This window comes from Pomacea canaliculata, linkage group LG6, assembly GCF_003073045.1.
Source record: "Pomacea canaliculata isolate SZHN2017 linkage group LG6, ASM307304v1, whole genome shotgun sequence".
NCBI lineage: Eukaryota > Metazoa > Mollusca > Gastropoda > Architaenioglossa > Ampullariidae > Pomacea > Pomacea canaliculata.
In genome coordinates, this window is record NC_037595.1 from 21358362 (window position 1) to 21370020 (window position 11659).

At 35.3% G+C, this 11659-nt stretch overlaps 2 protein-coding genes across 5 annotated transcripts; one reads left to right on the forward strand and one right to left on the reverse strand.

The window, feature by feature from the left end:
• Positions 1–104: 104 nt before the first annotated feature.
• LOC112565984 lies at positions 105–3463 on the reverse strand. 3 transcript variants are annotated; one of them, XM_025241896.1, is made up of 6 exons: positions 2860–3463; positions 2484–2629; positions 2071–2092; positions 1845–1887; positions 1455–1498; positions 105–126 (listed from the first exon to the last, which is right to left on the reverse strand). In XM_025241896.1, exons 1-5 carry the CDS (start codon positions 3113–3115, stop codon positions 1483–1485), a joined length of 483 nt encoding a protein of 160 aa, XP_025097681.1. In that variant the 5' UTR covers positions 3116–3463; the 3' UTR covers positions 105–126; positions 1455–1482. The 3 variants fall into 3 exon arrangements, with proteins under 3 accessions (XP_025097681.1, XP_025097680.1, XP_025097679.1); XM_025241895.1 differs by lacking the exon at positions 105–126 and having other exon boundaries at positions 1461–1595; positions 1845–1881; XM_025241894.1 differs by lacking the exon at positions 105–126 and having other exon boundaries at positions 1461–1595.
• A 242-nt stretch (positions 3464–3705) lies between these two features.
• LOC112567262 (testis-expressed protein 11-like) lies at positions 3706–11658 on the forward strand. 2 transcript variants are annotated; one of them, XM_025243889.1, is made up of 9 exons: positions 3706–3782; positions 4107–4240; positions 4498–4582; positions 4858–4937; positions 5368–5398; positions 5655–5704; positions 6193–6332; positions 7044–7124; positions 7424–7560. In XM_025243889.1, exons 1-8 carry the CDS (start codon positions 3740–3742, stop codon positions 7117–7119), a joined length of 639 nt encoding a protein of 212 aa, XP_025099674.1. In that variant the 5' UTR covers positions 3706–3739; the 3' UTR covers positions 7120–7124; positions 7424–7560. The 2 variants fall into 2 exon arrangements, with proteins under 2 accessions (XP_025099674.1, XP_025099675.1); XM_025243890.1 differs by lacking the exons at positions 3706–3782; positions 4107–4240; positions 4498–4582; ... (1 more) ...; positions 5368–5398; positions 5655–5704 and adding exons at positions 8014–8109; positions 9201–9282; positions 9844–9925; positions 10563–10714; positions 11549–11658 and having other exon boundaries at positions 6197–6332; positions 7424–7564.
• Position 11659: the final 1 nt, after the last annotated feature.

Here is an 11659-nt window from a genome sequence, read left to right on the forward strand (position 1 = left end):
AAGGGAGCACCTGATGACGTACTTGTTGTCACGGGTGATTTGCATTCATGTGCCTCTGGCGTGCGCAAATGCGCACAACTCCTCTGCGCAACACTGAATCAAAACTTCCGCTCTGGTGTTGGGGCTCTTTCAGGGATCATGTTCACGAAGGGAAAAAGACGATCGTAAAAACGGACATTTTGTCCAAAAGCATATACAGGAACACCGATATCCAGAATCACAGCTGATAAATATATTCATTTATAGCGCACAATAGCAGCTACTTTACAACAAATGTTTCTGTTTGTGTGGGAGTTTTCATATATTTTTGGAAGCGATTTCTTTTTGCATAAAGGTCTGGACAGATGGTTATGAAATAAATCCAATATTTTCTCCACTTCTGTTGTAAAATATATATTTTCGCACTGTGTCAGTAGTAACTATTTTCAAACTCGTCATTTGTTTCATAACCACACCGGCAATAATGTTGTCCTGTTTAACACTGACTAGATTTAATAACTTTCAGTTTTGTTTTGTCCAGCCAAGCTTGCATTACCTCTCCAAGTACATGTAGTTGTCATATGAACATAGCAGCCGCCCATTTATAGTGATTAGTGTTAAATTAATGAACAGTTATGCATTGCTTATCAAGGGAGATTAGTTGTCAGAGATATATCTTTAAGGGATTTTATTGCTATGCAGTTATCATACTTTACTTACACACAGTTGGTATAGCTTTATTGCTCGATCCTAGGCTGCATAATCGTTCGCCTGTTTATACCAGCATACCACAAAGATGTATAACTGTGCTGTTTTTCAGTTCAGTTATATTTTTATGGGGCCACCATTGTATGTTTGGTCTGTCAACCAAAACTTCATTATGAAACCCATGACTATATAATATACAATTAATTATACAAAAGATTTCCACAAAGCCTAAAATGTCCTAACCATCACCCTTCCAACCTGAAAATAGATAGTCCTTTGTGCTGTATGATGTTCATACACTGAACAACCATAATTGATATTACCTTTTCGCAACTGAATTTTCCATGATCTACAGCCTTTCAAAAAGAAGTCTAGATTTACATGCAGGTCATATTAGAGCAATAATATTACAAATAATAGAATCAGAGTTCAAAAGACAGTACTTAAGATGCTTCAGGATTTATGATAGCGCCAACCCTGACTTAAAGAAAATGTTTTTTTTTAAAATGGGGTGGATGTTTAGAATGCAAAAGCACATCACATTTTATATCCAGAGTAACAGCATAGTCACATTGTTTGAAGTTGTGTATTTTTAAAAAAGCCCAGTAATTTAAGAAAAATTGCTCAAAATATTTGGAGCATAAACTGCTGATAGGACAGCCACCAAAACCCCTAATGATGATGATGTTGATATGATTATTATTATCAATCAATGTTAAAAGAAAAGAAATATACTTTGTCTTTTACAATCAAAACTATAAACATACCTGGAAAATTAAGAAAATCTCACTTCACTCAGAAGTGCTGATACCTGACAGGACAAGGAAAGAAGTTCTGTGAGTAGTCCTTGCTTTCTGTGTACATGTATATCTGAAGATGTGGCCCCAGGGTCATATGAATAAGGCATTCTGGCAGTAGTCAATAAAAAAAATTCATACCTCTGGAAATTGGACCAATATATAAATAAAAAATTTATGGTAGCATATGATGATAAAATACATTGAAAGAGAATGATATTGTAAAATGAAAATTAATTTCATTTGTTAAGAGCAAACACCTAACTCTAAGGCCCAAGGGAAATAACACATCCACTTTTTTTAAAGAGCGAAATGTTATACTTTGTTATTGCCCCTGAATAAGATGTACTATTCACTTACTCTGCTTCTTCAAGGTCCACATAATTTTTTGTCATATCTGAAACTTAAAAATAAAAAATGGAAATGTTTTCATACAACGCAATCCTATACTCATATAATTTATATTGTAAAAGTGAGACTTTACTGTAAGGTGTAATAAAAAGTATATTTTAACAACTGATCAGTCAACTTTATTAGACCTGGTACTATAGACCTTGTAAAACATACTGAACAATACTTTAGATACCTTCTTGATTTCTGTTATTCACCTGCAAAGGAATAATAGGCTACATTATTTTTAACATGTACTCTTAACTTTGTCACAAACAAATGGGAACACCTACTCACACTCACGCTTCATCAAAATTATGCCACATGTTATTGCAATGAAAAGCTAATACAAATGCAAAAACCATGCAAACAAATTATTCATGCAAATTTTTCTAATTCAGAAACTGTTTAAATATGATTTTCTAAGCTTGGTATATCTTGTAAGGAAAAAGATGATTCAATAAACTTGCTTAATGAAAACAATGACAATCACAGTTTTCTTTTTTTTTTTTCTTCTTGGAAGTATTTATCTTTTATGACAGGCATGTATTGCATCTCAGACTGTTTATAATGTGCAACAAACATTTGCTGTCTGCTGTCAAAACCAACCTGTTGGCCTGTCTCATATGATGGCAAAACGTTTAAATTAAAACGTAAAATCTGCCGAAGGTGAATCTGTTGCTCTGACAACAACCCATGCATAAATTCCTGATGGGATTGCAGCTCTGTGTTGAGTTTCTCGCGGAAGAATGTATCTAAAGGATTAAGCATAAAAGCAAAGTAATTTTTCTAAAACTTCCTTAGTCTTATGCCGTAACTTTTAACAAATTAATTTTAATAGTGCGAATTTTTTTCAAGGTGTCGTATATCGTACTAATTGAATATCTTTTTATCAACTTTCAGATAAAGTAACACAAGTTAATAACATTATCTTTCTATGTGCTTACTGTTATACACACATTCTCCCTCCAATCCTGGAACTCACCAAAACGGCAGAGCATATCGTCGAGTTCGTCAATGTCTGCTTCATTTGAGTTATTTAAATCTGAATGTGTCGAACGATCATGGCTGTTTGTCAACAAACAACCGTCCGTAACTGGTGAAGGCCACGAATTCATTCCATACAGAGATGTGTTGTTTTTGTTGCCAAGGCCTATGCTGTTGCCAGAATGCTGTAGAACACTCCCTAAACTCGGCACGATGTGTAAATCACCGTCGGAGATTCTGTCTTCTGAATTCATTCCAAATCAATATTACAATTATATTCTCAGTATGAAGGACTATTTAAGCGATCAAACTTCAGCCAAGATGTGCTTTCTCTGTTCAAAATCGTTAAAAGTATCCGCATTACTGATACTGAAATGAAATTACGCCACAATTTTGCGATGCAAGTTTGCCGTGCGATTTCAGATCCCGCTCTGATGTTTTGAAACTACGCGCGCGTGCAGACGACTGGCGCATGCGCAGGCTCCCAATCTTGCCTCAAAAGCAGACGTACCTCGCCTCCAAGCGGGTAGCGGTCACGACAACGTTTTGGACAACGCTGACAACGTTGAAATAAGAGGTGGCTTAAATTATCAAACAAATTTGCTTCGAAATTTGTGAGTTTTAGATTATTAGATAAGACAGAAGTTAAATTTGCTATGTGCACTGTTTCAAATCCAATTTAAGAAAGAAATAAAATTTAAAATAGTAGTCGAGAAAGATAAATGAACTATACCTTTCCACAGACCTAGAAAATCTGTACATAATTATGTATGTATAATTGTCTACATTTTGAAGATTGCTTGGAATTGTAAGAGCTGAATATTCCAGGCTCTCTCTCTTCTAATTTTATCCATGCTTCGGATTTTAGGATCATCGAAATGGTGGCTACAGTTTTGAGCGACACTGCAGCCCAGCTCCAAGGTAACAAGGAAAATCTGAGCATGAACTGATTTTTTTCCAACTGAGCCAAAATCCATCACCCTTTTGCAGCTTGAGGAAGATTCTGAGATAGTAGCCACTGTTATTAAATGGCAAAATTTCATTACATAGAAAAGTGCTAATATGATAATTTATAAATGAAATTCATTGATGTAGCATGCCATGATTCTTACTTTCTGATGACACCGGTACGGAGAAAAAGTAATATATGCATTTGTTAGCTGCTGCTTGTGTTTGTTGCATGGTTAACCGTCGGTTCGTTTTTGCAGTCTTTCGTGCTTTGAGCTCTCTTCCACTCATTTTCAGCATTAGTGACCGATCTGTGTAAGGATGGGAGCCACTGTCTTGTAAATTTTGAAGAGTTATTGGAGAAGACATTACAGAGAGTCTCCGATTTTGATATCAGCATCTGTGATGACAGTAGTGCCATGATGCCCTCAGTAAGGATATGCAACAACAGTATCTAATGACCAGGTGCAACACTCAGACATGCTAGCACATGTACTCACTATACGAATGACCACGCAAGCATATATATCATTACTGTCCCCAGTATTTCAACAACCTATAGGTTGTGCGTGTGAGTGAGAGAGAGAGAGAAAGAAAGGTCAGAAAGAGAGAGGATCGTGAGAGCAAGGAATAGTTGGAAAAGTGATCTGTTTGGTTCTATCGACGTATTTCTGTGTGTCTTGTGCAGCTCGAGAACTCAGCTGTCTTGCTGTGGAACAAGACGGTTTTACTCAAAACAAAAGGAACCGTGCCGAATGCTACCATCGCCAAATGTAGGCGTTCTGTGTATTGGGTTTTCATGCTAATTTGCATAGCCAGTAGTACTCACTCAATATAATAATAATAATTGTGAAAGTAATAGACATACAATATAAAATAGGCAATCAGTGTGATGCTTTTCATTCTTTCACTCTTCTCTCATATATATGTGTGCGTGCGTGCGTGTGCATGTGCGCACCTTTTTTGACACACTCTAAAACACATAATCGTGTACATGTAAAGGCCACGTAAACAAAATGGTTTGGTATTTTGGGGATTTGTTTTTCAGTGAGGCACGTGGCTTTCAAGATATCGATTTTTTCCTGTAGTTCTTCAAGGGACGAAACAGCACTCCGCAAACTGATTTTGGTATAACAAAGTTGTTTCAATCTTGTTCAAGACAGCATTCAATTCAGTTTTGTTTTGCTTGTAAAAGAATGTTTGTTTGCACCATTAACGATTCTAACTCTTGTAGTGTAAACTATAAATATGTGACTTACCAGCTCCCTTATATAAATTGATTTGCTGATAATACTTAAAAACTTTCTTTAAGAACTTAAAAGCTTTCTTTAAGAACTTAAAAACAAGTTTAAACTTATTATATGGATAGGTATATTTATAATAATTGTAGGGAACTAGCTGTTCTTTGTTTCCTATTGTTAGTAAATACATTTAGTCAAAGACCTCTCAGAATTATAAGCCCTTATTTGTGTTTGGTATCTTAATGGTACTAAAGAGAAAATCTCTCAGACATATTAGAAGATGTACATAACAAGTGGTTAATGTTTACTTGTCGCAGATGGGTTTGAAAACATCTCGAGCCTGGATCGGTATGTCTTATTTAACTTTGTTTTCCTTTATTAAAACAAGATTCGTTTCACTGATTAATTAGTTTGCTTGCTAATAGATTGAGAGCTCAAAAGAATGTCGGTTGGTGGTAGAAGAGTAAGATAACAACAACAATAACAACAACAAAAAAGACGGAGAGGAAGGTCATAAAAGGTCAAAACAATACGTCTGTTGAAATACAGGGTGTTGCTAGTTTGCAAATCCTGGAATGTAAGTTTTGTGTCTTTTTGTGTGCAGACTGTAAACAATTTGACAAGGCAGAAAGTATACTTATCATGTTGAATCAGGTAGGATATACTCTTTCCTTGTCATAAATATTTTGGGTGAAAGAAAGAATGAAAAAAACTATATTTAAGTAGAGGATTACTGTAAAATAAAAAAGTATTGCTGATGAAATATTTAGAATTGATCCATTTTCCATGTCACATGTTAGTAGAAAAAAAACCTAAAAGGTCATTTGTCTTGGAGAATTTTTGGGGCATACGTCAAAGCCTAAAACATCTTTCATCAAGTGTTTAAGATATTTTCAACATTACACATACAAAAAGAGTTTGGCCTCATGCAAACAACGTGCACAAGCTGTGACACTACATCACATTTATTCATCAGGGCTTGTTTACATTGCGAAACTTATGTCAGTTTTAACTAAATCTTAGTAATAAATATTTGAAATCAACTATCAAGTAAACAAAAAAGCTAATTATAGCAGACATGGAAGTAATGTAACACAATAAGCCCTTCATCATTTTTGAAAGCAGAATTCAACTTCCAACAGATGACCCAGACCTTGAAAAGTGGGCTAGTAGAGAGGGCAAACAGAGATTCTCCAAATATGGACAATCAGTCTGGTACAACACAGGATAAGCCTTCTCTGGAAGAGATTGCTTTAAGATTCTTACCTACTGGGCAGAGGTGGTGAGTGTTAAGCTATATACCAGCAGATTCTGCTATTAGATGTGCATGTTAGTATTTTATTCTTCTTTTAATAATAAAGTGAATTTATATAGCACTTTATCTCACTATCAAAGGCTAGATCTAAGCACTTTACAAAGATAAAATATACTCTCACAAAATAATAATGATAATGGTCTCAAAACAGAGCTCAGTGTGTTCTCATATTGAAAGGTAAATGGCATTAGAATATATGCAGTCACTACAGCTAAGATCCACCAAATTATCTGTTTCTGGCTTTCTTCTTTGACTTTAATTTGTAGTTGTAGTAGTATCAGTGGTAATATTAGTGGTGGAGGTGGTGGTGGTGGTGGCAATCGCAACATATACAGTTTTTGGAACACTTGTAATTTGACCTTTAATGAAATATTTTGAGACTGGAATCACTTTGCTGGAACTTTCCTCTTTTTTTAGTTTCATGTTTGTGGCACATGTGAGCCAAAACGCTTATGCAAAACTGTTATCTTTCTGCTATATTGCAGTTTTGTGCTTGTTTTTAACACTGCGTTTTCTATGATGGGACTGTTATGTATGTAATGGCATGCATAGATATATATTAGAGTGTGATACAGTCATACAGATATGGGAAGAGTGGTCTGTTGATATTTGAGTAACCTGTTTGGTATTGCTTTTAGTAATATTAAGAAAAATGAATGCAAGTGATCGGTATTTCAGTACTGTGGACAGGATAGGCAGGAAGAAGCTATGCAGTGTGTCTACAGAGCCAAAGATCTTCTTTTCGGGCACCTAAAAGAGGTCAGTTCTGGTAAAGGCTGCTACGTAACATTTTTATAGCGTAGTGTCTTGTTACCCCTGTTCGGTTCTATTTTCATTCCACATTACTTTGGCTACAAATAAATCAATTTTAAAGCTATGGATAAATCCATTTTTTTAAAGATCTACATGCTCTTAAATTTTATTTATATCGAATAAAGCAAAAACGTAAGCAATCAGATAAAAACAGTCCCGATTTCTATAATTCATTTCACTGTTGTACCTTTTATATTTTCGTTTAGACCGAATTTGAGCTAATAAAGACCCTAAATTTTATTTAGTCACAGGCAATGTATCTTGGATACTTGTGTTACAACTTTGGAGTAAGCGCTTATGAAAAGAACGATTATCTGCACTGCATCTTCTGGTTAAGAGAGAGCTATGACCTGGGAAAAACTTCGGGAATGTCCAACAGGGCCAAGGCATACATCTTTTCATTCATTTACTATTAAAATATTGTTATCCTTTATTTTTACTTAGTATATGATTTTTAATGTTTGTGGTATACTAATGTCTCTGTGAGCTTTTGAATTTTAAGCCTTGACTAAAACCATAAAAAAAAATCTTACTCTTAACAAAAGGGGTCTCTTCATGTTTATCTGATTTGCTAAAAGTACAAGAAATTGTTTTGCACCTGAAACCCAGACTAAGACAAAACTTTAGCTGACAGGAATTACAGCAATCAAAATTTTAAAGTTTTTCAAATATTTTTATTCCTATGTGTTTTCCTATATCTGCACTTTGATAAGCAGTCAACGTTTGTTTTTCTACGTTTAAATCTCTGTACTTAATGTTTAAGGTAATTAAATGGAAATGTGAATGTGAACAATCACTAATTGACATTAGTTGACTTTAGCTGTGCGTGTTTCAGGCTAAAACCCTGAGATTACTGGCAACTGCCTACTTAGACGGGAAAGACACAGGCTATCTGGAAAAGGCTCTCAGCGCTGTCACTTTGGCGAACACCGTGAGAACTCAAACAATGAAAAAATATTAATCATATAAAAATCTTTACTTACACTTCTTTCTGCTTTGTGATTTCATCTTTGGTTTCGATTTACTACACAGCGCAGTTAGAGAATGACATGATCAATGCCGAAGTGAAGTAAGATTTCCTCATACTGATTCTATCGTTTGCCTGAGGCCAAACAGATTACACCTCCATGTCTGCTTCCTTTGCCCATCTAACTATATATATATATCATATCATTAAATATATTATATGTATTGTCAAAATATTCAGTTAGATTCTTTTTTTTTTACTTTAAGAGTTCCCCACATTTTATGAACTTTCCACATCAAGAAAAAAAAAGCGGTGTGGTGTCTAGATTTGACAAGATTAGATTTCCCAAGGAACACATTCATATAGAACAAGTTTGATTTGAGTGCAAGGACAACGGGGATAGGCGATCATCTTTTAACTTTAAAATCTCGTGAAAATTTTATGCAAGTTTTAAGGCAATAAACGACGTCATCATGTCTGGAAAGCTGAAATGTGCAGTTTCAAACATAGATGGTTAACAAAACTAAAAAATACATTAAAAATTAATAATTTACAAAGACTGGATATTGTAGGACAAAAATGCTATGTGGAGTTTGCAGTGTATCTTTGAGTAGTGCTATCATCGCTGAAAACGCGCATGAAAACACAAAGATATGGGAAGAATGAGAAGTACCATAGAGCTGAAACCTACATCTGAAACCTATATGCAGTCCCGATAAAATAAAAACCAGCTGTGCCCTAGGGTTATATCTGCCTTGTTTAATATATAAATCTGTAATAAAAAGTAAAATATGAGTGACAGATGATTTGCAGTTAGTTGTTTGCATGTTATAAAAATGTCCTTGAATAGTCTTTTTTTTTTATAATAGGTTAGCAGTTCTTTAAAAGGCCCTTAGAAGGTTCTTGTTATCAGTGAGGTCAGACAACTTTTAACCCTGCTATAGTTTGGTCAACAGAAGAATAAAAATACTGTGAATTGAATCCGTCATTCATAAAAAAATCATTTCATTGACCATATGATTGAGAAAAATTTCTGTCGGTATTATATCTGACAGGAGTTTCAGCATCCTGCAGGACTGTTCTTATGGATACACATTCTTCTTGAGTCTAAGAAGGACCAATCAGTTATCAAAGCTGGTGAGATGAACGTTGTCCAGCTGACCGATGAATGTATTGTTAATTATTCTTTGATTTCCAGATGCTATTGGTGCTAAAAAATGTTCTCTTAGCAAACATAAGGAAGTCCAATTAAACATCTTGTGACTTCATTTCCGTCTGCTTATTCTATTATTAACAATAGTAGTAAAGACAAGTCATATGTTTCAGAATGCTTTTTAAAAGAACATTTATAAGATCCTTAGTACCAAGAAAAGTTTTAAATTGCATGGATACTCATCAGTATTGTTATAAGAAGTTATCGTAACAGGCTTTTTTTTTTTTGGGGGGGGGGTTCATTTATATTTGTACAACGAGTTTTGTTCAGAAGGCTTTAATACACAGGATATTACAATAAATAGCAGCACACTGTTACTCAAGTTTTGAGTGAAATATTTTCAGTTTATTAAAAAGACAACCAATCCACTCTTTCACCAGTGTTAATGATAGGCATGAAGCACTTTTATGAACAGAAAAGGAGCTTCCAACACTTACGCACCTACCCCTGGTGCTATACTAAGATATCTGTCTGAAATATCACAGGTGTAAATGAACTACTTCAACATAGTGAGTGCAGCATAGACATCTGTCATAACCTTCTCCTTCTACTTCAGCAATACAGTGCGTAAGTAGTATTGTTTCAAAAGAAAATTTGGTCTGCGACATCAGTTTGTGCTTTCTCGCTTGACTTTACTGCAGGAAGACACGATGTCAGCGTCCATCTGTATATATGCAGCAAAATTACTACACATATATTTGAATTGGAGTGTTGTTTGCAAATAATAAAATAAGTGAGCGGAAACCTAGAAATTATGTGGCCTCACCCCAAACTCGGTCGAAAGTGACAAGCGCTTCGAAACCGACCTGCTTTTCAACTAGCCATGGCTCCTCAGCCATGGGGAACAGGCAGTTTGGGATCACCCTTAGCACAACCTTAGGCGAGAATCTCAAGAGCAGGCTCTTATGATCGAAAGCATTTTCAGACCTAACATTGTTTCTACCATGTCAGCTTTGTAAAATTTTATCTGTACTACAATTTTCTCACATGGATAAGAGGAACATGTCTGCTGTTAATTTGAGCAAGAGTTTTAGGCTTTCGCGTAATGTTTAATTTGCGTATTGATTTACTGATTCATAAGGTCTGACAGCTTTTCTTGGATAGCCCTTAATTTTCTCAATAGGTCTTAATAAAATTTTGCAGACTTTACAAATTTCGATGCGTCTACAAGGTTAGTTTTATTGCTGTTGTTGTTCTTTTGCAGAGACTTGGAGGGGTGTCCCTTCTCTGAAACTGCTCTTCTGCGATATCAGAACAGTCCGGAGTACGGACACTTGAAAGTAGCTTATCTCATGCTCATTTTAAGGTTCAGTGTTAACGACGCCAAATTGTTCGCTAGAGACAGCATCATAGCTGGTATTTGAACTTCTTCCGTACTTACGATCAACATTGCTTTTGAAGCTACGCACTTATTATGTTTAAACAATATCAAAATTGTGCGGGGTGTAGCAATCTTCTAAACTAACAGTAAGCTGCATTACTGATCATAGTTATATACACTATATTGTTTCTGTTTCATTGCCAAAGTTGTCGGTTGATACTAAATTTATTTCAAGGCTGCTAAGAACTAACTGCATGAATTCAAATTTTCCAGCAAAGCCTAAAACATAATTAAAATATAAATACGATTACACTCACTTCCATCCGACCGTTTTTGGAAATATGTTCAGTTAGTGTCATTTTATTTCATGAAGATTTGACTCTTGTCGTGTCTTTCATGCTCAGTACCAACATGTGCCAAGTGGACATAATATCTTGACTATAGATAATTTACATGTGTTGCAAAATTCTGAAGGAGACAGCAGATCTGGACAGTTTATAACAATTAAAAATACTTTATGACATCTCACTCTGATTCAACCATCATTATAGATAACAGAGAGATAAGGACAGTAGATAAAAGCATTAATGCATTTTCCGTAAGTCATGTGGACAGAATTCAATAATTGTAAAAAGTGTGACGTGCGCACGTGTGTGTGTGTGTCCTTGATGACCAGCACACACCTCGAAAGAAGCGCTGGACGCCCCCACAAGAAAAAAGTTTCATATCTTATACTGGGACCAAGCAGCCCAAGCATACGAGGTATATTTGAATGCTTTCTTAGCTTTGTGTTGTGGCTAATATCAGAATCTGAGCATGTGGAATAAGTTTTTTAAGTTATAAGATGACTTTCAAACATTATTGTTTAGAAGGGCAGATACGCGGACGCTCTTGACTGGTATAACTACTCGCTCAGTCTGCACAACACCAGCGGAGAAGACTTGGTTCAGTCTAACTTAGTCAAACTACACAGAAACAGA

What these genes read in the sequence shown, in the direction of transcription:
- LOC112567262 (XM_025243889.1), top strand. Translation starts at nt 3,740, where the DNA reads ATGGTGGCTACAGTTTTGAGCGACACTGCAGCCCAGCTCCAAG. An exon ending in CACTGCAGCCCAGCTCCAAG is followed by an intron (nt 3,783 to 4,106) that starts GTAACAAGGAAA and finishes ACTCATTTTCAG; the next exon opens with CATTAGTGACCGATCTGTGT. An exon ending in GTAGTGCCATGATGCCCTCA is followed by an intron (nt 4,241 to 4,497) that starts GTAAGGATATGC and finishes TGTCTTGTGCAG; the next exon opens with CTCGAGAACTCAGCTGTCTT.
- LOC112565984 (XM_025241894.1), bottom strand. Translation starts at nt 3,115, where the DNA reads ATGAATTCAGAAGACAGAATCTCCGACGGTGATTTACACATCGTGCCG. An exon ending in CGATATGCTCTGCCGTTTTG is followed by an intron (nt 2,630 to 2,859) that starts GTGAGTTCCAGG and finishes TTAATCCTTTAG; the next exon opens with ATACATTCTTCCGCGAGAAA. An exon ending in GAATAACAGAAATCAAGAAG is followed by an intron (nt 1,888 to 2,070) that starts GTATCTAAAGTA and finishes TTTATTTTTAAG; the next exon opens with TTTCAGATATGACAAAAAAT.